The 24251-nt window shown below is 34.2% G+C and overlaps 1 protein-coding gene across 1 annotated transcript; it reads right to left on the reverse strand.

Moving 5' to 3' along the window:
- Nucleotides 1-1448: 1448 nt before the first annotated feature.
- LOC132563125 (POU domain, class 4, transcription factor 3-like) lies at nt 1449-23996 on the reverse strand. Its single transcript, XM_060227886.1, has 3 exons — nt 23961-23996; nt 17394-17462; nt 1449-2333 (listed from the first exon to the last, which is right to left on the reverse strand). The coding sequence occupies exons 1-3, from the start codon at nt 23994-23996 to the stop codon at nt 1449-1451; spliced, it is 990 nt and encodes a 329-aa protein (XP_060083869.1).
- Nucleotides 23997-24251: the final 255 nt, after the last annotated feature.

A 24251-nucleotide genomic window follows, 5' to 3' on the forward strand; every position in this document is an offset into this window, starting at 1 on the left:
TAGATTTAACAAACGAAATATGAAATGTGATTAAAAAAAATCTCTTGTAGAAATTTAGACAAGCAAGATATTTGTTTTCAGAATGGAGTAATAAGGCAAAGCAACTTCGCCCAGATAGTTTATCAATTATGAAAAATATAGAAGTCATTTAATAAAGACCTCGTGCATATTTAAGGAAATTTCATAATTAACATTGCAACTAAATTCTCACAAAAAAATTAAAGAAAAAATTATCAACAAAAGTATATTTTGATTTCCGCCCTTTTCAAATATATGTACAATTGTTCCAGAAACATTCGTGATTTCTCTAGGTTTGTTGTGAAAGTAATAAACATATTCATAGCATCAACAGAACTGCCCAACATTGACGGCATCGTCCGTCATCGACTTAATGAAGCTGATTAAGTGACTGACTCGGGTATGTTGGTAACATATATAGATAAGAAAAAATACATACATCGATGAAAATAAAACCTTACCATGAGTGGAGTCCAGTCAATAAACCCACTATAAGCCTGGGGAAAACTGAACAGGTAAGAGCCAGACCCAAGCACATTGGCACCACGACCGCAAATTATACTTATACATAAATAAAACATTTAAATTAAAAAGGGGTGGAATTCTTTTCAGAATCGTTATTTGACAAAATGCTATGTTGATAAAATAAATTTAACATTTTTTTATGACTAGCGTTTAAAAAAAAAAGCGCGAGTGGAATAGAGGAGATGAACGTTCAAATATATAACCATCCATTTGAATATGATCTCCAAAATGGATGGATAATATTTATGGCATCGTGAACGAGAATATGATTCATTAATATTTCAAGTATTAAGCTGTAATACATTAAGCGGAATGTAAATAAGGGAAACACGTGCTTTCAAGTAGTTCATATGTTGCACTGTATCATACATAATTAATAGCATGGAATGTTTTTAAGTTTAAATCTTTTTCTGTGTATTGCGACATGTAAATAAATAAAACAAATTGCTGCTTCAAATCAATACATGGAATGACCTATTGTAATAACTTAAAATAAATTTAAACAACAATTAAAAGTTTCACAATTAAAATAAATTATTCTCTATTTACAAAAATAAAATCAACTTCATAAAAACGTTATGATCAATGTACATAATTCATAGAGCATTTCCTCAGGTACAAAAACGTTCAGTGGTGAGAAAAATTGGTATTAAATAAGAAAACGGTGAAATACCGAATGGTCAGCGCAGCACATCCTTGACCTTACAGACTCCTAAATGACTTGTCCGTAAAAGGTCATACTCGTCCTGAACTGGACACAAAAACTATGAGGTAATTTCACTTGTTATCCGTTCAACTGATCCAGTTATGTATCACTGACATGAATTCCCTGGATACGAGATAAATAATTCACATATCCAATAAAATGTGCGTGTTAAACGTCAGTCATTGGTTCACAATAAAAATCAGTGGCCAGCTATTGCTGAAAATTTCATTCTTTTTTGCTTTTGTCGCTGATTGCAAAACCACACCCTCACTACATTTTTCTTAAGGTCCAATTTTTCTGCGATTTGAGCTATTTTTTCTCCAGAAGGTCTTGGTTGAACTGCGAAATAAGCTTCCAATGACCTCTTTTCAGGTGCAGCAATAGATGTCCTCTTTCTTTTCTTTTCTGAGCAGGCTAGTCCTTGACCTTCTGCTTCCCTTTTTTCCCGCGCTTGTTTTTCAGCTTCCTCTAACCATGCTTGTAAGATAGGTTTAAGGGCTATCATGTTGTTATGACTTAGTGTTAACGACTCAAATCGGCATATCGTGCTCTGACTGAGGGACCCGACCCCAGGTAGTTTGAGGTTAGCGAGTGCATTACCTACATCAGCCTGTGTCACACCTAGTTTTATTCTTCTCTGCTTGAACCTTTCTGCAAATGCTTCCAGCTCCCTCGGATCACATTCTGTGTCGTGCATAGTATGGTGGACTGTGTGATGACCCCCAAACCCGTGATGATTGCCCATGGGATTAGGGTGTGAATACACAGGTGCGTACATGTTGTGATGGTTGATGGGTGGGGAATTGGCGATGCTCATGTGGTGGTCCGGCATTCCACCCAGGGACATAGAGGGGTTAGAGGAAAGCTGTTCAAGCATGACATCGGTAGGGCCGAACGACGGGTGGGAGTGCATCTGTAACTGTTGACGTGAAGGGGTCGCATTGTGACCCCCAAGGTCTGCAGTATGACCGTAAAGACCATCGTGTTTCATCATCTGTTGTGAAGATTGCTTAGAAATGTCAACAGCAGCCAAAACTTCAGCTCGTGCAAGTAACCCATCATCAACTCCACCAAAGAAATTTCCCTGAAAAACATAAAAGTAAACACAAATGGTAAATACTCTAACAAAGCAGGCTATATAAATATCCCCTAGAACAGCTGTGTTTGTACAATGTACTTTTACCACAGTGCTATTGTGTACCGACAACCCAGGTAAAAAAAAACATTGCTAATATACACACGGCATGTTCAATGCGAGAAGATAAAACTCACTTCATAAAATATGAAACATGGGAAATAATGAGACACATTGCGCGGGCTGGCTTAGAATAGCTAATAAAGGTGATTAAAAAGCGAAGTCAGCTCTCACATATTGACAGATTACAGCTACATACCGTGGAGGTTGTCATACACCGCACACGCTCGGGGGAGCGATAGGGAGGGGAGTACCTCCCCGAAATGTGTCCCGGGTTTAAGGAGTGGTGTAATCCAACCGTCTGTTTACTGTTCATCATGGTTTGGCACAATGCGGACATGAAGAGATTGCAAGCGGCCTAAGGCCTGAGTCAATCCTAGGAACAGCGAATTATAGCCCCACTTACACAGAAAGTTTCTAATGAGAACTGTGTACGAGAAACTGCCTATCGGCACTAAAGAAATGGGTATTACTTTCTGTGTAGTACAGCACTCACTACCACAGCACCTGTCCTAGCCGCGCGCGCGTCACGTGGCCTTTAATTCATCAACCGTAGCGCATGCTCTGTTGAGTAGACAGTCATTAGGGTCAAAGTATTTTCTCCTGAAATATGTTAGCTATCATTACAGGAAGTTTTTGATTGTCGATATCAATGAACCATTGGAGAGTTGAGGTGCCTGATCGTTGTTGGATTGTGAACTAATCGACATATCGACGAGCAAATTTGCCTGACGCTAATGTGAGTGCCACCTTCCGGCGATGTCTAGAAGATGATTGCTGGGATGGCCTTACTTTGGCCCTATAAGATGTGGTAATGACGACCCATTGCCAAAGACGACTCCTCCACATTTCGTGTTTATTTACAGGTGATAAGTATATATAGTATCGTCTTATTTGATCAGGTAAATCAATAGTTAGTATCAACACTTTCGTTATTGCTCGTGTTTTTACATTTCATTTTCGTTATCATTGCTTTTCTTTGTTTCTTCTTCTTTATTCTGTCTTTATTTTTTGCTGTATGTTTTATCCTCCAATTTGAATTATTATTCTGATTAAGTTGCTAACATTTTAATTTCAATGTATCATCTGCTAGAATAGATCGATCGTTATTATAATTGTGTTGCTGCTTCAGCATGGGTATTTATCTAGAGCACTTAATTCTACTCAGTTCAAAAGACATCCTATATTACTATATGTTGTTCTCTCCTTCTTTAATTACATGTGTGAATTTGGTTGTTCATTCAAATTTATTCCACAGTAAAATTTCTTGTATCATTTCCAGTTCAAAATGTGTTCTTTATCAATGTGTGTTGATTTCAAGACCTTTTTTTTTTATGTCTGATTGAGTAAAATGGATTCAGTTTTGTTATGTTCAATATTTATCATTTATTGGTTATTGTTTGTCCAACATTTTTGTATTAGTACCATTCAGACTGTTTGTATCTCAGCTCAATACCTCCCAGACATATGTTTACATTATTAAATATTCACGTGACTGAAAAAAACACGTGACGATTAAATTATATGTATAGTTTAGATTTAGTGTTTTCCTTATGTCATAGAAAGGTTTTACATAACAAACATTAGTGGAAGTAACTACTACAAAATTTTATTGATGTGGTTTTATATAAAATATCTTTCGAATATCTATACGTCGAAATTTAATCAAACTTAAGTTATGAGCTTTGAAATAATATACACTTAAAATGGAGCCATTTAAACGATTCTGTAATCAAATTTTTGATGTAGTCTACACACTGAAGATCCCTCTGTTTTGTCCTTTTGCGCCTGGTTGTTTTTATGTTTCTTCAGAAGAGACATAAACATGAAATATCCAAGCACGGCTCGGGAGGATAAAGTAGTTTCATCATCCGCCAATTTCTCCTAATTAAAGTGTCAAACTACAGTAGCTCTGATCCGCGAACGACATTCTATATCTCAATGCTTACACCACAGGAGCTCTTCAGGAAACCGTTGTACGGAGGAAGCTTTAGTCGATTCAAATTAGAAAATTTTCAAATTGTCGCAGCGGACCGCTAGATTTTATTGATGTAACGGGAAGAAAATTGTCGCACGTCACTATCTCAATTACCTTAATCTATTTCAGCAAATTTCAAATTAGGAAATAGTCCATAAAACTTCTTGATGCTGTCCTAAGATTGATTGTAATAAGTGATTCTAACAGGATTCCTAGGGACTAGAGCCATAAAGCACACCGGCATTCAAATAACGTGTAGGAAAAAGGGAAATTAGAAATTAGACCAACAAATATCGGATCAAAGCAAACAAGCAACGAGCTCTTCTGTTTATTTTCTATTGAACTTACTATATACAATAACATAAATTATAGCACCCATGATTATAAGTTTAAGTGAACTTTATCTATATTTTTTATTTCACAGGCTTTAATAAATTTATCAAGAGTGTCTCTGTCTTAAACTTAAATAAAAATGAATTATTACGAAAAAAGAAATAAAAATAGTCTAATGATATTAAAGTTTGTTATCTTCATGCAATATATTTCAATATTAATCCGATAAATCTTAGAGAAAATCTACCCCGCATCACAATATAGAACAGGTAAAAATATTAATAATAGTTAAGGCGTTATACAGAACAATATCAACGAGACTGAACCAGCAGGTAACTACGAGTCTGTACAAAGTAATCTTTGAACTCGTGTCGGTGTATCTAGCTATGGGGTTCCGGAGTCCCCTTGTGTAAAATATATCAATACCATAAACACACGGCGGGCTTGACAAATATGAGATATTGAGTGGAGACATCGATTTATATCAATATACTGCGCTGGTCTACACAGTACCAGGGTTGGAGTTGTACGAACTAGCCGAAGGACACAAACCGGTAACAGTCCCAATGGTACCTTGGCGGGTACTTCAATTAGGAGGACGCTATAGGCACGGAATAATTAATTAATGCTTTAATTAATATTTGTTTTGACGGAAACAATCAAATTTAAATTAGTATTATTTTTTAGTATCCTTCTTTCAATAAAATTGACTATACATTAGTTAAAAAACGAAAATAAAATCATGCTGCGCTGATTAATATTATTCATTTGAAGGAAATATATTAATTCTATTCTTTTACGCTGTAATGTTTTTGCAATTGATAATAATATAGAAAAAATAAGATTATTCAGAAGCTATCGTTGAAGACTATTTGATTTACTGCTTTCAGGGAATTCAAATTTCCGTTCCTAGAGTGGATTTTAATTACAACATATACAACGTAGTCGGATAACGGTATTCCGGAATCCGGAATATCCGGTGCTCCAGACATCTAGCTACTGTGTTTTATGAATTATTCTTTTTTTTAATACTTTTTTCAAGAAATACGTTAATCAATTGTTTACAATATTCAAATGTATATCCCAGCACGTATGAAAAAAAGGGTTCAATTCACTATGACATTTCTATTTCTTTTGGTGCCAATATGCTGTAATGGAAGCTTTACAGCATTGTCAATGAATTCATTAAAAAACAAATTTATTGAAAAAATAGGTGTTTCTTAAGATATGACTAAATCCTAATTATATTGAGGAACAGAATTGAAATGACCTTTTTTATATTTCGAAAAATTTAAATTATCGATCGCACTTTTGTATTTAGTGGTTACCTCACGTTTGCGTTTCTATAAAAATAGAACGATGATTGAAGCAAAAAGAAGAAAGAAATCCTTACCATAATTTAGCTATCACAGAAGTGTATAGACACGGCATTAAGATCACAGAATCTCTATTTAAAGAGACAAATTAACATGATCAGATCAATTTTATTTGGACATTTTCGCGTGTTAATTACCCCTCAATAGTTTGTAGTTAATGTGAATGTTATTGAAAAAAATCGATCATTTTAAGTTGGTTTCCTTACTAGTAACAGAATCTGATGGGAGAAACAACACCTGTTTAAAATCACACCATTAACGAGGCACACAACGGGGTACCTAACTGTTTCTCACAATATTTGGTTAAATGGCATTTCATTCACCAAAGCGTAATCATTGAATGTTAATTCAAGGCTGTTTTTTTTCCGTGACGGTGATCGATGATTGGCTAAGTCCTGCCCCTTTCTGGAGTAGTTGTTCACCAACCTCATCAAACATTTATCGTGTGTGAATACCATCACTCTCAGCCTCTACGCTTGTTCATGTCAGATTTCATTCAAAAACATTTGTATTTATTTACACATTCTTTGTTTATTTCAATAACCAATACGTTTGACAAGGATGAATAAGTTTATTTTTATTTGTTTTATTTATTTATTTATTTTTTGTATATGTAGGCAATGCATTTACCTACAACTGATTCATTTTATTGGAATCTAATTTGTCAAGTTGTAATTATATCTGATGTTGTATTTTAAGCTTTTAACAACTAAAATTATGGCCTATTTTCAAAATATTTTGTTTTAAGAATACAAATGAATACTTACACAAACAATACAAAACTCCATGACAAATTCTAGACAAAAGATGAAGAATAAACTTGATTGCGTTAAAAGCTATAATTTTAAATCTGAAATATGAAATGTACCACTTATACTAAAAATATCTTTAAATAGTAAAAAGGGATATGATTCATTTTATAGATTTGTGAAGTAAATATTTACAAAGCGCTATCATTTGTGTATACATGGATATGTAATGAGAATCAATTGTATTTCTATTTGATAAATTAATTACTTTAAGGCGAAGTCGTTTAGGAAACAGAGATCGGATCTGACACATTAGCGCTTCCTTTCGGGAAAAATTTTCAATATGCTTGTGGCTAATCATATTGACCTTTGAACCACGCTAATCGCACGTGCTTTTTCCAGCTGCACGTGTCTTGCTTCTCATACGACTGAAAATTGATACATGCAGCGAGTCTGAGTGGATGACTTTTGAGGTGTCATTAATGAGTGTGTCAAGCGCACGTGCTTGACTTTTGACTATAAATAAACAGTGTATGCGGACAATGGATTCTCATTAGTTTAAATAACTAGTTTCTCTGTTTATGTGATATTTGATTTAGATTAATTTGTTTATTTTAGATCCAATTCGAGAAATTGATTTGATTTTGAATTAAGAAATAAAATTTAGTAATCTATTATTTACAGTTTTTAATCATATTTAAAGAAATGATACAGGACACTGTGAATTTTCGTGGTTTTGAGAAGATTATTTTAGAATGTCTAAAAGGAAACAACATCCTCTACCAAAGGCCTAATATTGATGGAAATTAGCAACAGGATTTCATTTAAAATAAGTACTATCTCTAAGAGTAACAGTGACAACAGGAAATAGAGGAAACAGTAGACACGATGGATTACGGTTATAGCTGAAGTCAAGGATGTGATAACTTATAAACCTGGAATCACTTATTGGAATTACAAACAAAAATGTTCCATTGGAAAACATAACAGTCATAGGCTTATACATCAAACTGTAACGCCCTTCGCAACGATTGTGGATTGTAAATAGGACTTACAAAGCAAAATGCCGATGACTTTATATGTAATGGTGATTCAACTGGGAACAATACTTTGTCCTTTAAGCCAAACAAAAAGGATACGTCAACACAATTTCATCCAAACAATGATAGATTTCAAACGAGAACAGAAGAAATAAACAAAATCACCCAAGCTGATATCATGTAGCGATTATTTAAAAAAATATAACGCCACTGTTATTTCTGTCAAAAATATAAAACAATGGTAGATTTCAGAATAGAACATAAGTCGCTTCTACTAAAATGAAACAATGTTTACCCCGAACTAAAAATAAACACTGGAACAATATTGACCTCAGACGAAAAAAGGATAACAAAGGTTTACCTCAACTAAGAAAAATTAGGAAAAGATAGCCACTTTCATTAAAATATTTAGAAATGAAAACTACTAAAATATTTACGTGTGGTTTATTAAATAAATAATAAACTACTTCAACCGAAATCAAGACAATTCTTTTTCAAACTAAAAATTAAAGTTATAGTGAGCAGAGTAATTCTGACAAGGAAGCCGTGTAAAATAGTTAATGTATCACGGGGTCTGCCGTTTACATTAAAAAGCCTTAATTTACAGTGAAACATCAACATAACATGGGAAGTTGGGATGAGAAAATAGAACAATGTGAATCAAGTGCGGCCAGTAACAAAGGGTATTTATGCGAAAAATCTATAATACTGTTATATCTAAAAGTATTTCTTTGTCAATTCTTTATTTGTTTGTTATGGTCCCGAGACATCATGTTTACTTATTTTATGAAGACGACAGGAAGATTTGTTCCGACTCTTTCACTAGCATATCTACGGTATCATCACAAAACGTGCAGAACATGAACAAAATCTTGTTAATCCTTTTTTTAGTAGAAATTATACATGAATCAGTTATTCTCTTATATTATCATTCAATCTAAGAAGTTGTTTACAATAAAATTATAATTTATCCAGTATATAGAAATACTAAAGGAGAAATAAAGCGTTTCTTTTTTTACACCTAGACAAGACAGGCTGGCGTCAGTGAGACAATTTAGCTGGACAGTCTATACTATTTGCCAATGACCGATAGTTTGGCACTACACAACGTTCAAGGAAATGCCAGTCACAACCAATCCCAAACCACGCAACAGATAGGAAAACTCTGGACCTATTGACTTTCAGTAAAATGTGGCCAAAAGTATACTGTGGAAATATCCAGGGAATAGAGGCATACTGCTATACCTAGAATTAATCTTGTTCCATTCCAATGAGAGGTTTGCAATCACTAATGGGCCTGTCCTAGCCGGGAGGGAAGGCAAAACACTGACGAGGGCTCGGGACGTTAACATCACAGCGGATGGGTGTTAACTTGACAACCTCCGACCAGGTTTTCAAAGCCTTGTCAACTTCATAATAATTATAATTCAATACAATTCTACTTATTTAAACATTTTTTTTTAATATTTCTGAAATAAAGATAAGACTAAAGATATTTTCTTTGTAAAATTTCAATACAATTATCAGAATATTATCTTAAAGGTCACTTTTGACCTTAATGAAAAATATAACAGTACTGATAGTCTAATGATCAGTCTGTGGGAAGGTTGGAAATGTCATCATGCGGTTGTATGTCCCGGATAAAAATTTTAGCCTAGCAACAATATAATCGATTATGTTGTTTTGTTGTGCCATGGACACACAATTAAGAACTTATCAAACAAATTCGGTTCACTTGGGAAGCTGAATAAAATATCAAACTGGCTGTTCTGTACATGCATATAGGATATTACCCCTAACTCGACTGATATATGACAGGAAATTGCATGATCTATTTCAGTCAGGAAAAGCACTGCTGAATTTGCAAATGTACAAATTTGTACTGTGACTCAGAAAAATGTTCAATTTGCGTCCAACTAAAAAGAGAAAATGTTCTAAAGACAATTCATAATTATCTTTTTAAAAAATGAAATAATTACAGTAATTAAACTAAGATTTTGCAAAAGACACACAACTGAATAACACCTTTTAATACAAATTAGGTACAGGAGAGCCAAACCATGAAGTAAACAACATCATACAGCCGTTTCGTGCGAAGAGCTTAAAGCATTATGCTTAGAAGGCGACTAGACATATCCATGGTGATCTAAAGAGAAGTCTTAACCTTTGAAAATATAAAAAAGTACTTATTTTCCATGAATTTGAACAAAAAAAGACAAGTTACAAGGATGGTACAAATGACACATCTACAAGAGAATAGCACATTAAGATAAATTGAGAATCGGATATATTATAGCCAAATTGATGAATCCAAATACGTCATACAGCTGTTTCGTTCTTCTAAGACTCGTCAGTAATGCTAAGGGCCTACTAGAAGTCGTCTGAGGAAACCAAGTTAGATTTTAACTGCAGGTTTTTACATATGAATACAGGTTTTTTTACCTATAAATATACAGTTTTTACACAAGGGTCTGGGTGAAAGGCAGAAATATCAGATGTTTACTTAAAAAAATTAAATTTGATACTACAACATACCAAACAACTATATCGTAAAAATCAATGCAGATATCTTCAAAACAAATAAATAATTTCTATAACTTGGACTTGGAATTCTCAGTCTTCAAAATGTTTTAGATATATTTTCTGGAGATCTGGAGCCAGCTGGATGTCAACGGAATATTTAATTATGCACGATATTGGTTCATGAGAGCCATTCTGGAGACCAATTAGTTTACCATTTCACCTATCTCGTTCATTGTATTCGAAATATGATATTGACAAATTGATACATGTCTCCAGCAGTCAGTTTCCGATCAAAACACTCGTATCATTTGATATTCAATAAAAACGACTGTGTTTGAAATATAGCAGGAGCATGAATTGAGACAAAATTTCAGCAACTGCATTTTCACAATTACTTAAGCATGTAATATTTCTTCCAAATAATATTCGAAGACGATTAGATTTCCTGAAGGACAGCAATCACAAATAAAACAACACTTGTCTGTTTTGAGGAATATGGCAAAATGTGACAATGGAAAAACAGGTTTGGTGCCTAGCTAATGGTTTATTGGTTTGGGAATACGATTTCATGTGATGGCAGTGAGTTAAATTCTCCTTTAGTCAGTCGGTCGGCAATAAAAGCCTTCTATACTCGGTCCATTATTCAGAAACATTTGTGTAATTAAGAAATATGAATGACACAAGTCTTCACAAGATATTGGTGGTATGAGTATAAAAATGGCTTCTAATTTTTAGGGAATTCCTGCGAAAGAATACCCCTCCCCTACATAAACCACGTTAACGCATGTATATACAAGATAAAAATTTGCCTTCAAGATTCTTGACATGATGTCATAGATTTTTACGGTGGGTCTATCGTGATATTTTCTAAAAATGTCACAGTTGCATATCGCATTGCTATCTTATGATTAATTCTGATATGCCTGAACTTCATCCCTGTGTGACTGCCTGTCAGAAATGTCACCGCCTCTACAGCAATCCCATGGGTAGCGCGGCCTTCTACTTGTAACTGCCAGCAGATGGTCATAACACCAACTACTAGTGTTTTGCGGGGTGGCAATGGTTGGTAGCGGAAATCTAACACGTAGCGGAATTAGTGTCAACTGGTAAAAATCATATTACATTCTTCCACTTCAAATAACATTCTAAATACACACGTCGCGGCAACACTTTTACTTCGGCTGGGATAATGACAAATTGAAGCGGGATCGGGATGGAAGAGAAGCTTTATGTACCTAACATTGCCGCCTCCTTCTATGATGGTGAGGAAGAGTTCCATTTCCTACCAAAATCTTGAGGGACCAGAAGCAATCACGCTCACGAAACGGTGGTTGTATGGACGCCATTGTATGACCCATGTGTCTATATAAACACTATTCGAAAAAAGATATACACACAAGTGAATAGAGACTCTAAATTCACTGATTGATACTATAACTATTCACTGATATTTAGGGGTCAATGGTGTGAAAAATACCAGAGTGAATGTTAAGGAGAACTATGAAAGGTCACGTGATAAAAGGAAGTACAGAACATGTACATAAATCTATATTCATGATTTAGTCCCAATACATCATTACTATAAAGGTTGTATTTTTTCGATTGTTCATATTTTCACGGTTTTTCCTAAAAGCTTGAAGTCCAGAAATGAACTATAGTTATTTCTATCAAATCCATGGTCAAGGTATCTTGTTTTTGGTCAACATCCTCAAAAATAGCGAAAAAAAGTCCTAGAAAAATCCAATCTTTACAGGAAATAAAACAGAATAAAACTGAGGAAATGAGAAGGAGGAGGAGCCTAATTAGACAATAACAGAACAAAACAAAAAAGAAATCTATCGTCTTCATTTCTCTCCTGACTAAATTTTTAAAAATCTTTTTCAATGTTTTATAGCCATACGATAGATGTAAATCTTGACTTCTTTCAATGATAAAATGTCTTTTTAACTTGCATTAATTGAGCTTGAATGTCTTTCAGAGAAATTTGAACATTTTACTGTGTTGAATTCCCTCTCTTAATTATATATCAAAATTTTTTATTTTTGAAATCGAAATCGAAATGAAGTGTAAGTGATAACCTTACATTCAATACCTGTATTTAATACAAAGCTCAAGTTCGTTTCGTAAAATTTAAATGCAAGTTCATAAATTTGTATCAAACTATCCTAATCAAAATATTTAATTCAAAGGCAAACATTTAAGAATAAAAAATTTAAATATTTCAATGCCAGGCGAAGTAAGGTTATACAAAGGTCACAAGATTAAAACAATGTCTTAATTTCGAAAGTACACATAATCGAACAGCATCGCTGACAACGTAATATGGTTGCACTCACAGATACAGCGTGTGCAGTCGTTAAGTAGCATGTTTTACAGCAGACCAATACAAGCCAACACAGACACGCCAAACCCAGCTCACGTTAGACAGAGAGCAGCAAAAATGATTGATTATGGACGTGAAGAAGCACGGGCGACTCCCTTGGTTAGAAGCATCCTATTTCGGTAACGAATGAACTCGACGTACCACACAAATTTAATTAGGTAGTTCCTATAGGCAGAAACAAAATTAACACACAAGCAGTAAAGGAATACCTACTTTGTGATGTAGATAAAAACACACACTTAAAATGGTTCTTTTTTTAAACAAAGAATTGATTACCTACCTTTGTTTGCGCGACGTTTTACAACTAATGTAAGTCTGGCAATACCGTAAGGCGTGGCAGCGACCAGAGAAACACACAATATCCTAACAAGGGGCACATAGCAGATACATCTATATAAGGTTCTCTATCACCGATTCAGAGAAAAATCATAAATAATTTAATGATTATGTGACTTGAGGTATGATTTGTTCCAAGTGGTAGTGTATCAAGCTCAAATGAGTAATTCCTTCAAGTCGAAATTGTATTGTTGTTTCATCTTATCAGAAATATCGTCGTATGCTATTTAAGATAACATCACTTTTAAAAATTCTATCATTAATTGTTTAAAAATTTACCTTGATATTTCTATATAAAATCAGTTATCGATAAGTACTTAATATAATCCTGACTTGTTAAAGTAATTTCACTGATTCGTATTGAAATCACACATCTAAAGAAAAAGAGAGGAATGGGCACAAGCTAGGTCATTCACCAATAACTCGAGAACGCAGGGACACGCGCTTTTAAATGGACTGCAGAAGTAAGATAACAGGATTTTCATTCGATAAACATGGTTTCAACGCCCTTGAAAGTAGAAGGAATTAAAGCCAGTTCCACGGAAGTTATTGTTATAGGTCACACTACCTGGGGAGAAAGGACGAATTTTGGTGAAAGAGTCGTACAAAACACAAATAACCCTTTAAAATCACGAATTGAGAATCACATATATAAAATACGCAAAATTATGAATTAAACTGCATCACACAACTGTTTCGTCCCTCTGGGACTCGTTGATATATCAAGACTTGTAGGGGCCGAAATTGAGGACGTCCAGAAGGGGAAACTTATCTAAGTAACTGAAAACGAATTATATGTTCTGGATGAAAAGACGCCAAGAGTATGTCTATGTGAAAGGCAAAGTGTCAAAATAACCATGCAAAATGTACAATATGGCTATTTATGAAAAAAGGGGCGTTGGTGGCATGGTTGTTAGGAAGAGCAACAAGAGGCAGCAACGTTGTAAACGAATGAGGTAAGAATTACCTTATAACTGGTTCCACAAGGCTAGTCGAAATGACACGGATACTTTCAAGTATAGAACAGAGACATGTAGAATGGAATAACAAATAACTTGAACCAAAAGATATTTTCATTCTAGAAATAAAATAAGGCTCTAGAGACTTGACAATGGGCCGCCTACCTTTCATCCATACCAGTAATAAATGTAGAGTTGGCAGACTTCTGTTTTTTACAATTTGTTCCTTTAGAGTCCCTACAGGTGAGTACAGGTGAGTCATATTTCAATTGGTTTTATTTCATTCTCAAGCTGGCGGATAGTTATTGTCGGCTTGAGCATCTGACGGGTACTCTACTTAGAGCACAGACCAGATAAAACGACCACAACTTAAAGCATTGTCAGCTTAGTTTTCTTTACTTCAAAACAGCGCAGTTCTGATAAACGTTTGGTTCAAATTACAGATATTCATTTTGATATCACATTTTCAAACATTTGAAATAATGTTAATCTACATATCTAAGAGAACAGAAATATCGACTGTTGCACATAGAAAAAGGTGGCATACTGTAGCGTGTGCATACAGAAGTTCATGTCAGGTCCTTCGAGACCATCAAAGAAGTACCTCTACAGACGGTTACCCAGAACAATGACGGTGAGGGACCTATCCAGTCATCAATCAGATTCGGTCCAGATAGCAATCACGTGACTATTATACAATCATCGATATTCTAAATAACTTGATGACAAATATCTCCAATTGTCTTTTCCTATATCAAAATATCTCTCATTCAGACAGGTATTTCATATTTACGTCAGTTAAATGTCCTTTCATCTGTCGGATCGTAACAAGTCCGGAATCATATCTCTTCTTTAATTATTGTATGACGTGATTCGAGTTATGATTTTCATGTTTCATTCCTATCAGTATAAAGATGGTCGGAGTTCCTTTGATGAAACAACACAACTTCGCTTGGCTTTGACATTTCGTCATTTTTCAAATAATTTGTGGTCAGATTTAATTTGCTTCAAATTACAAACAAAACCTGACAAATTACATTCATTGTAATGTCCCGGGGCGGGGAGGAACACTAATTGGAGAAAAGATTCTGGTTCAGGGATCCGGAATAAGATCGGAAGAGCGGGACGATGATTTGATTAGCAGAATGGAGAAGCGATGATGTCAATGACCCGAGCAGAGAGGAAAGTATTTTGCCATATGTTCAAAAGTAAACGGGTCGTCCGTCCTGTTCCGAACGTCCAATATGGCGTATAGTATTGGTTCATATGAGGTAGATATGTCATTTTTACAGGTAATACAACTTATAATCAAACCTTGCTGAATGACCGCTCGCTAGTAAGACAACTTCATTATTAAGACCACTTCATTTCAGCCAGAAATTAATCCTCCGTATGTCTTTGTATTGTAAATTTACAACCGTCTTGCAAATTAAGACCAGTTTTAAAAAGTCCCAACTACCAATTTGACATTGAATGTCACCTTTCTAATTAGACCACGAACAATCCACTTACTTATCTGATGTGTATTCTGCTGTGGCCACCTGCTGGGTTTGGGGTAAGTAAACTTCATTTAGTTGCCGAACTGCCTACTATTATAATATCTAGCTACCAACTTTATGACAGTGGAAATATAAACGAAAGTGGCCATAACCGGAAGTCTGTTTACTCGGTCATACTCAGTATTGAGACCATTCTTGTCCCGTCCCTAATGTTGTTTTGTCTTTGTCAGTTTATCTCTAGAAAGGCAAACTAGGAAATGGGATTTTGATTTTGTTCATATCATTATGCCCCATCCCTCTCATCCTCTACCAAAACAATGAACTCTACCCGGTACGCATGAAGAGCACTATAGCGTGGACCAATAGGCCAAATTGATCTTTTAAAGGTGTAAACACATAAACCTTGGACAGAGACATAAGTATAGTTTGATCAAAAGAATTTACTGAGTCATATTTCCGGTGCACTTATATACGAGGATCTCAAAACACCTGGATGTAACTGTACTCCTTTGACAAAGATTTCTTTCCATTTCTCGCATTAGTACAGTGCAAATATTTCTAATTATAGATTAAATCTAGTAATCTTCTCGTTTCAGGCAACTTTAATTAACACAGGATTTCATGTACGTGTCAGGTGAGTGTAAGTATGCAAATTATAACGGAAACTACCAGAGAAGATGGCTACCGGAAGTCAAGTGGGTGCAAATAATCAAACACTGTGCTTGTGTAAAGTAGAAAGTTATATTAAAGTCTTGATAATTTAAAACCCATTTGTTAGGGGAATGACCTTGTTAAATTGTGATCGTTGTACACCTCCGCAATTGTGCGCTTGATAATCAATAGTCTTGTCTCCATTGGTGTCACGTGACTTAAGCTTTATAGCGGTTTGGAACAGACGTAGGGCAAGGGAAGTAACTCTTATACATTTTCTAGCACAAAATATAATCGCGTGTTCACTGACATTGAACTATATGAGACGTTATCTAAAGTAAGAAAATCGATATCTCTCTGAAAGGTAATTAACCTCACGGACAGAAGGAGACTTGGATAACTGGACTACAGCATCGCAATTCCGTGATCAGTACCATTAGAAATAAATGAGATTTCAATTTAGTTTTAAACTATTTTTTAAAAAAAGCGTCAATGTACTGTTGTTCTTAACAAATGTTTCAAAAGATTTTTTTCTATTGATTTTTGGCATTTTTTACATTTATGTTTTTTCTATTGTGTCGTCAAGACAGTCCATGCATTTCTATTTGTTTGTTTGTTGGTTTGTTTATATATTAATATCTGACAACAAACCAGACAGAAAGTTCAATGCTTTGGTATACCTCGGAAAGAGTTATTTATTTATTTATTTATTTATTTATTTATTTATTTATTTATTTGTTTTATAGGACCATATCTATATTAATCTTGGTCTTAATGTTTCATGTATACTTATTTACACCTAATGCCTTAACACGCAGAATCCGCCAACATATGCGTATGATTGTCAGTGACTAATGAATGTTAGCCACATTTTATATTGTGACAAGAACACCCATTTCATTGACAAATTGAAAACGAAGGATTAACCATTAAGGAGTGTCCATGTCCGATTCAAAATAATCACACCAATAAGATTTTTAATGAGGTTGTGGAAAGATTATCAGAGACTGGGGGTCGTTATCAAATTTTCTAAAACAGAGGTAGATTTGTATACAATTACAGCTTGAAGACGATATCGTGGATTTATAGACACGTGTGTATATACAATTATACACTACATACCTTATTCCAAAGGTACTGGTCATGTTCCCCTCCCGAGAACTCACGCGCTGACCCCAACGTCGTTAACGTCTGCAACAAAATAAAACGGAAATCAACATTATTATTAATCAAGTCCATCGCGTTAAAAAAATATCGTATAGACAGTAAAATATACAACATGGCAACCAGTTTGTAGCCAAATCCCCCCTTAGTTTGTTATTTTATACCAAGCATTTGTTATATTCGTTACTGGCTTTAAAGCTTCAATTTTATAATAAATGTCTTGCCATTTTCCTGCAACACTTAGACATATACATGTAGATACACACGGATATACACTGGTATACAAATATATACAGTTAAATACGGGTATTTCTAGACAGACTTACAAGTGTATACACATAACATGAGATTTATATACAAGTACACTTATATACATACAGGTAAACACGTGTATATATTTGCGGTAATTGTAAAATGATCAAATCAAGAGATAGACAAATTTTCATGAAGTAATTTTAGTATCTTGTGAATTATCCAATGTCATATTTAGTTAAAATATCAAATTATTCGTAGTCTCGTCTCCCACACCTATAGTTAAGTGGGACACGATTTTACTTTACAACATACAGGGACGTCCTATGTCTCTACTACATCCTGCTATTCCAAGAGAAGCCAACACATCGGTTGATGTTGACAATTATATACATATGCAAATTAAGAAATACCTATCAACTGATATAAGCACGTAAAGTATTATTAAATAGTGTCATACATTCCTCATCGATAGGTCTAACGAACGTAATATATAGATTGTCTGATCAAACAAGTTTGCTTAAGTGCAGAGGAAACTATGTATTTTAATCTTCTTATCTTTATATTCATTGCCAATTTACAGCAATTTATTGGTAAAAAGAACAAAAATGTGTAATTCTCTATTTCTTAAAACGAAAAAAGAAACGAAAAAACAAAAAAAACAAAAAAAACAAAATGTATTCGGACACTGTATTCAGATTGCGGAAGTTCTGAGAGTTTATAAAATGCTAATTTTCCTAATCCTATCGGCATGCAAGCTTTTACGCATCAAAGAACATATGAAGTTATTATTTCCGGGTGAAACTCTTTCAAGTATCAAATTTTGTGTTGTTATATAATTGATATAAAGAAATTATTTAGTTGTTTTCAAGTTTGATATTAGAAATTAAATATTTCACCTGTAAGATCAAAGTCTCGATACAACAGGTGTAAAGCCTGTGATAAGAGCTCTTACTCGATTTACACCTGTCCCCGATACAGTGTCGAATTTCACCGTTTAACGCGACATAAATTTCACCCAATATGTGTACAACGGTCACTGATCGGGTACTGATTTATCAGTCAGGTGTGGAGTGGTCAGTTATTGGAAGATTGGTCAGATAAAATGACCAGTAGACTTCGGCATAATCTATTGTGTAACAAGTCTATAAATAAATTATTTAATCTAGAGATATGTTGGCTTTGTTTTAAAAAGGCGCGAAACAGGATAATGCAAAATATTGAAATGGCAGTATATTTAGAGATAACCAATTTATTACGTCATTTTTACGAATTGTCACAAATGTAGGATATTCCGTGTATAATTATATTTTTATCAGCAAGACGCGGTATTCGGTATAGTATATAATGCTATTGTATGACGCAATGTCCCGAAGAAATTAACATATAACACATATAACATATATCTATATTGCATACCTCAGAAAATTACTTCATATATCTGACTTTTCCACTCTCGTGACATTTTCAGAATGCTTCACTATGCCCTCCTTTTATGTATAAAGTAATCTATTCTTTAATTCATGTGTGTAATTCATTTCAACAACCATTTAAAGTAAAGAAAAATGAGTTCGCCTAGATTTTCAAGATGTGTTGTCTTTAATAATTTGGGTGAGACAGTTAAATCTATTTACATTAACTATTGGCATGAATATATACTATTGATAAATCTCCAACCCACGGGCTGTATAAATGTGTATCGACCAATTCCCATCCCACGGGCTGCATAAACGTGTATCGTTAAATCCCCACCCCACGGGCTGTATAAATGTATATCGACCAATTTTCCATCCCATGGGCCATATAAATGTGTGTCGACAAATCCCCACCCCACAGGCTGTGTGTATCGGATGATGGGGGACTGGATACTCGCCACACTATTGTAACATAACGCTATGCATAATAAAAACAATCCACGATACGAAAAAAAAAATTGTACAAATAAGAAAAGATACAAAATAATCACTTTGACGAATTTTTTATAAATATGGCGATGTAGTGTTCAGTTTTGAACGATTACATTAAAACACGTGTTTCCATTTTGATATGGTGTATAGATTTTTCTGTGTTAATATTTATTTTTTCAATGAATTTCATAGATACGACTTAATATATTTACATATCTAATTTTGATCCGTTTTGTCTAGTTTCTTTGTCAAACAGAATCTGCCTCTGTTCTTGTATCGCCGAAAGTCTGCAATAAAACATCGTTCTAAAACATCGTTTTTTCTGTACAGGACAAATAAACTTATTTCGTGATTGTCGAAGTAGTCAAGCTATCGTTTCATCAATGACAACTAAACACATTTCCGACAAAATTCCTTTTTTCTAAACGGAACGCAAAGGAGAACAATCTAAACTCCGGATCCGAACCCGGGAGCCGCTTACTACACGGAAACTGTCCGTGCTTGCTGATTTCCGCCTGTAAGCCATTTAAAATCTCAGGTCTTTAGATCTCCCTCGATCGGATTATTCCCGTCCATTAGATCTGAATTGGTCTCTAACGGGACGTCACAACACATGTTTATTTCCGTCTCGGCCCTTTGAAGGGGCTAGAGAGCGACACTGTCAATTGTTGCGGGTGCGCAAACAGGTGGTAGCTACAACGCTCAGTGAAAATTCACCTGTTCGCAAACTACCAGGGCGTTAACTTAATTAACGGTAAATTGCCAAATAAACTCCTCATACTTTATTAGTTTATAGTGTACCATACGGCGAATACATCCGAAAGACAATAACGAAAATTTAATTTTGAAACATTAAAGGTTTTAGAAAATATACACGATCAAAGATACGCATTATAATATTGTGTAATAGAAGAAATATACTGATATTCAACAACGGTACACATACGGTGGACACATAGCAGGAAGTAGTAAAAATAAACTTAAATTGTAAAGCATTTTATTTTAATGATAAAAAAGTTCGTCTCTAATTCTGAGAAGAGGTATATTTTTGCTTCCGTGATGAAAAATTAACGGTAAATTATCGAGAAGGCAAAAGAATACACGGAAACAAATATTTACATAAAAGTCAGAAATAAAACTATTTGAAAGACTTCGTGAAAAGACCAAACTAAATAAGTGATATTTGAAAAATTAATAGTTTTGAAAATCGTGAGAGCTTTAATCATTTGTTTTATCTTAACTGTCCATGATGCTTTCCCTTTATTTATTTTAAAATTAATTCTTCCAATTAATAACAAAAACAAAAATAACAAAAAAAGATTAATTATGTTACAAAATTTATACAAATAAATGTGTAAAAACTGGAAAGGTGTCCGAAAGTTAGGGAAAAAAGAGACAAATCTAAACAGCAAAGAGGACACGTGTGCCGGATAGTTAAATAACTGGTTCACGTGATAATTCAAGGTTTTATCGTCAAATAATTGAAGCAAACATCTGATAACATTATGACCCACAGCAGGTACGAACGTGAATTGAAAGGAATCTAACAATTTATAAGGAACACAAACGGATAAAGGAAATAACTCATTTCTGATGTTATTAATTAATGTTAGCATCACCTCTTATTTCATTGCTTTTTTTAAAAAAAATATAAAAATTTTGTAAAACATCTTTAAAATAGAGTTATTTTTTCAGTAGCTGTTGATATATGATTGACGTTGTGATTGAAAACATTGTCATAATAAAATAATCACGCCTTTTCGCTGAATTAAGGAACCCGCTGTTGTCTTTCTCCATAGTCATTCTTTTTTAATTAATTAAAGACTAAAACCCGTTTCTGAAATACAAACGCTTTATTGTTGATATCACCAAAGACTAAGTGGCATTTGTAATGAAAAATGTAATTTGCGACTGACATTGGTGTTTTTATAAATGCCAATAAAATCAACATTGATCAAATATTGGTCAACACTTTCAAACGTTACTCGACAAAAAAGTAATTAATTTATCCATAAATTCTCTCTTTCGCGCCACCTAACAGTGTTGCTTCCAATGAAACTATTGTTTCACAAAACAATAAATCCTGTTTTTAGGCATTAAATAGAAATTATATCATTTCCTCCTCCAAACATTCTTGTCAGAAAAAAGTCATCTTTGATCAAATGTAGCGGTATCTATCAAGGATTATTTACTCAAGGCGCTTTGGGACAATACGGATGAACAGACACTTCATTGAAATAATAATTTGCGGTTGTAATGGCAATTCTTCTGAGGAAAAAAGTAAACTTACTTAAATATTAGTATACAGGACTTGACAAATAGCGGTCTTTGACGAATGACATGTTGGGAAAATTTGAGGAAATTCCATTCCGTTAAGGCGGCCTATATTTCTAAATCGGAAGGGCGACACGTTGCAGAGACAGAAGAGTTGACGAGGAGCGGCAAACTTTTAACTTTTTTTTCAGGTTTACGTCAGAGTAAAGTACTAGAGGTAGTGAGGGTTGGTTTATTTGTTAAGGTAAGAGGGGAGGGAGGATTGCAGGGGGTAGAGTGCGTGTTTTACAGCTGCCGGTGCGTTTTGTTTAACACCTATGATAAAACAATATTAAGTTTCTTAAATTGTTGCAAATAAATTCCTTTCTTCAACAATAAATACTAATATCGTGTTTCAATGAACGTGTTTCATCGTATGCTTTTTGATGCATTCTCACAAAAGATTGTACTGAATGTCGAGAACAAAAATCACACACAACTGTCTATTAACTGTAATTATTCTTAAAATGACACCATCATGTAACGTAAAAAATCTGTCCAGCTGTATTGGGTTAAATATCAGAGGGTTAGTCAATTTTAACAAGTGCGCGCCACCTCTATTCAATTAAACGTAAAGCAGGCCTTGAGGTCCGCAATTTCATTTCAAATTAAAAATAAAAAGTGACTGAAAATTTGATATATATCCAATGATTTTCATTCTTCGTGTTGAAGTAACTAACAAATTGATGGCTTTTTCTATGACTGAGGAGGGGACTTGTTCTTCAGTGAATCTCTGTGATGAGATAATTGTACAAGGACGGTAATTGTTTTCAGTTGTGATACTGATCGTTACCTGTCGGACACGCAAAAAACTAGATAGCTACCATAAGATGAAAAAGAAAGCCTTTACAAGAAAGAGGATATTGTATTTGAAAGAAATATAAATACTGTTTATGATGTTTTTGCAGTCCATTACTGGTTCGCTTAATTATCGTGCATTTATGCGTAAATTTATCAATTTATTTATTCGTTTATTTATTTGCTAAATCGGTATGTAAAGGAAAGAAAAGAAAGAAAAGTTATCTTGTCATATTATTAAATCACAAGCTGACAGTACTTTTTTCTGTAATGTTGTGTGTACGGGTAGTGTTGTAACAACTTTAAATGAATCCTTTTTATTCTTTTTGACGAGACTCTCTGAGAATAAAACACGAAGGACATGTTACAGCCATGAAGATCCGTTTCGATACAATGAACATCTAATTAAGATGTTTTATCCGAATCAGACCGGAGTTTCAGAAAACAATTTACAGATGAATGGAAAAATAAACAGCCTGCATGTTCAGATTAAAATCAATAAGCTAACTGTTTTTATTGCTAACGAGTTTTGAATAAACGGTCCGTTTCTTTCAGCTGAATGCCGTAATGATATGATTTGACGGAAGAACTAATTTACGGAGAGGTAAGTTTAGGAATCTCCGGAATATAATTCTACACAGTAATGATAGAAAATAAATTTAAAAAATGACAATGAGAATAAATAACCTTAAAGATAAACATGTACTATTCAAACATAATTAACAGATAGTTATCATTTATATTTTTACCTTTATAGTCACTATGTGGTTCGGTTATAGCATTATATACATAGTAAGTAAAAATTTACCTGTAATTATGAAAAATAAATTTCCTCCAGGTGCACAGGTGTGTTTGCGTATCTACCCGGTATACTTGTCAGTGTGCAATGTCTAACATCAGGTAGTCCAGTCGATACTAATATATTAATAAAGAGCCGGAATAGAGAGTCCCTCATTAAGAAATATTTCATGAAGTGATAGATTAACATTTGATTGTAAAAGTATATCGGTAATGTCAATAAATAAACGCAGCCCGTCAACTCTCTGTCGGCGATATTTATAAAAGTTGCATGCAGGCATCGTTAATGACGAAGCATGTTGCTGTGGCACTACGCCAGTCGCCTCAGTGTTAACTTCATGTCGCTCGTTTAATATTTCAAAATCTCTTTCCGATGTATATGGTATCGGGCAGAAAGATACATTAATGATTAAAAGAAAACCGGAAGGTCTCCGGTAAGAAGACTTGGGTACCGTACCTGGTGGGGATGGTGATACAGTCCATAAGATGACATCTCAAACGCAGGTGTACAACTATCTCAACCTTTTGTAGCAGTTTTCTTCCTCCACAAAGTAGTTAGGTATATTTTTCTTTAAAACAGTCCCTCTGAACGAAAGCAAGGTAACCCTGGTAAATTCTGCTTCTTTTCTCGTAAATAATGAGTGAGATATCCTGTCCATGTTTTTAAAGGTGCATTAATATCATTATACCATGGTTAATCAATTGACTTTACCGAGTACCGATTGGTTGAGACACCGTCCTGTGACGT

The sequence above is a fragment of the Ylistrum balloti genome, unplaced genomic scaffold (genome assembly GCF_031769215.1).
Source record: "Ylistrum balloti isolate Yb309-2 unplaced genomic scaffold, AGI_CSIRO_Ybal_v1 Utg369672, whole genome shotgun sequence".
Classification (NCBI taxonomy): Eukaryota; Metazoa; Mollusca; class Bivalvia; order Pectinida; family Pectinidae; genus Ylistrum; species Ylistrum balloti.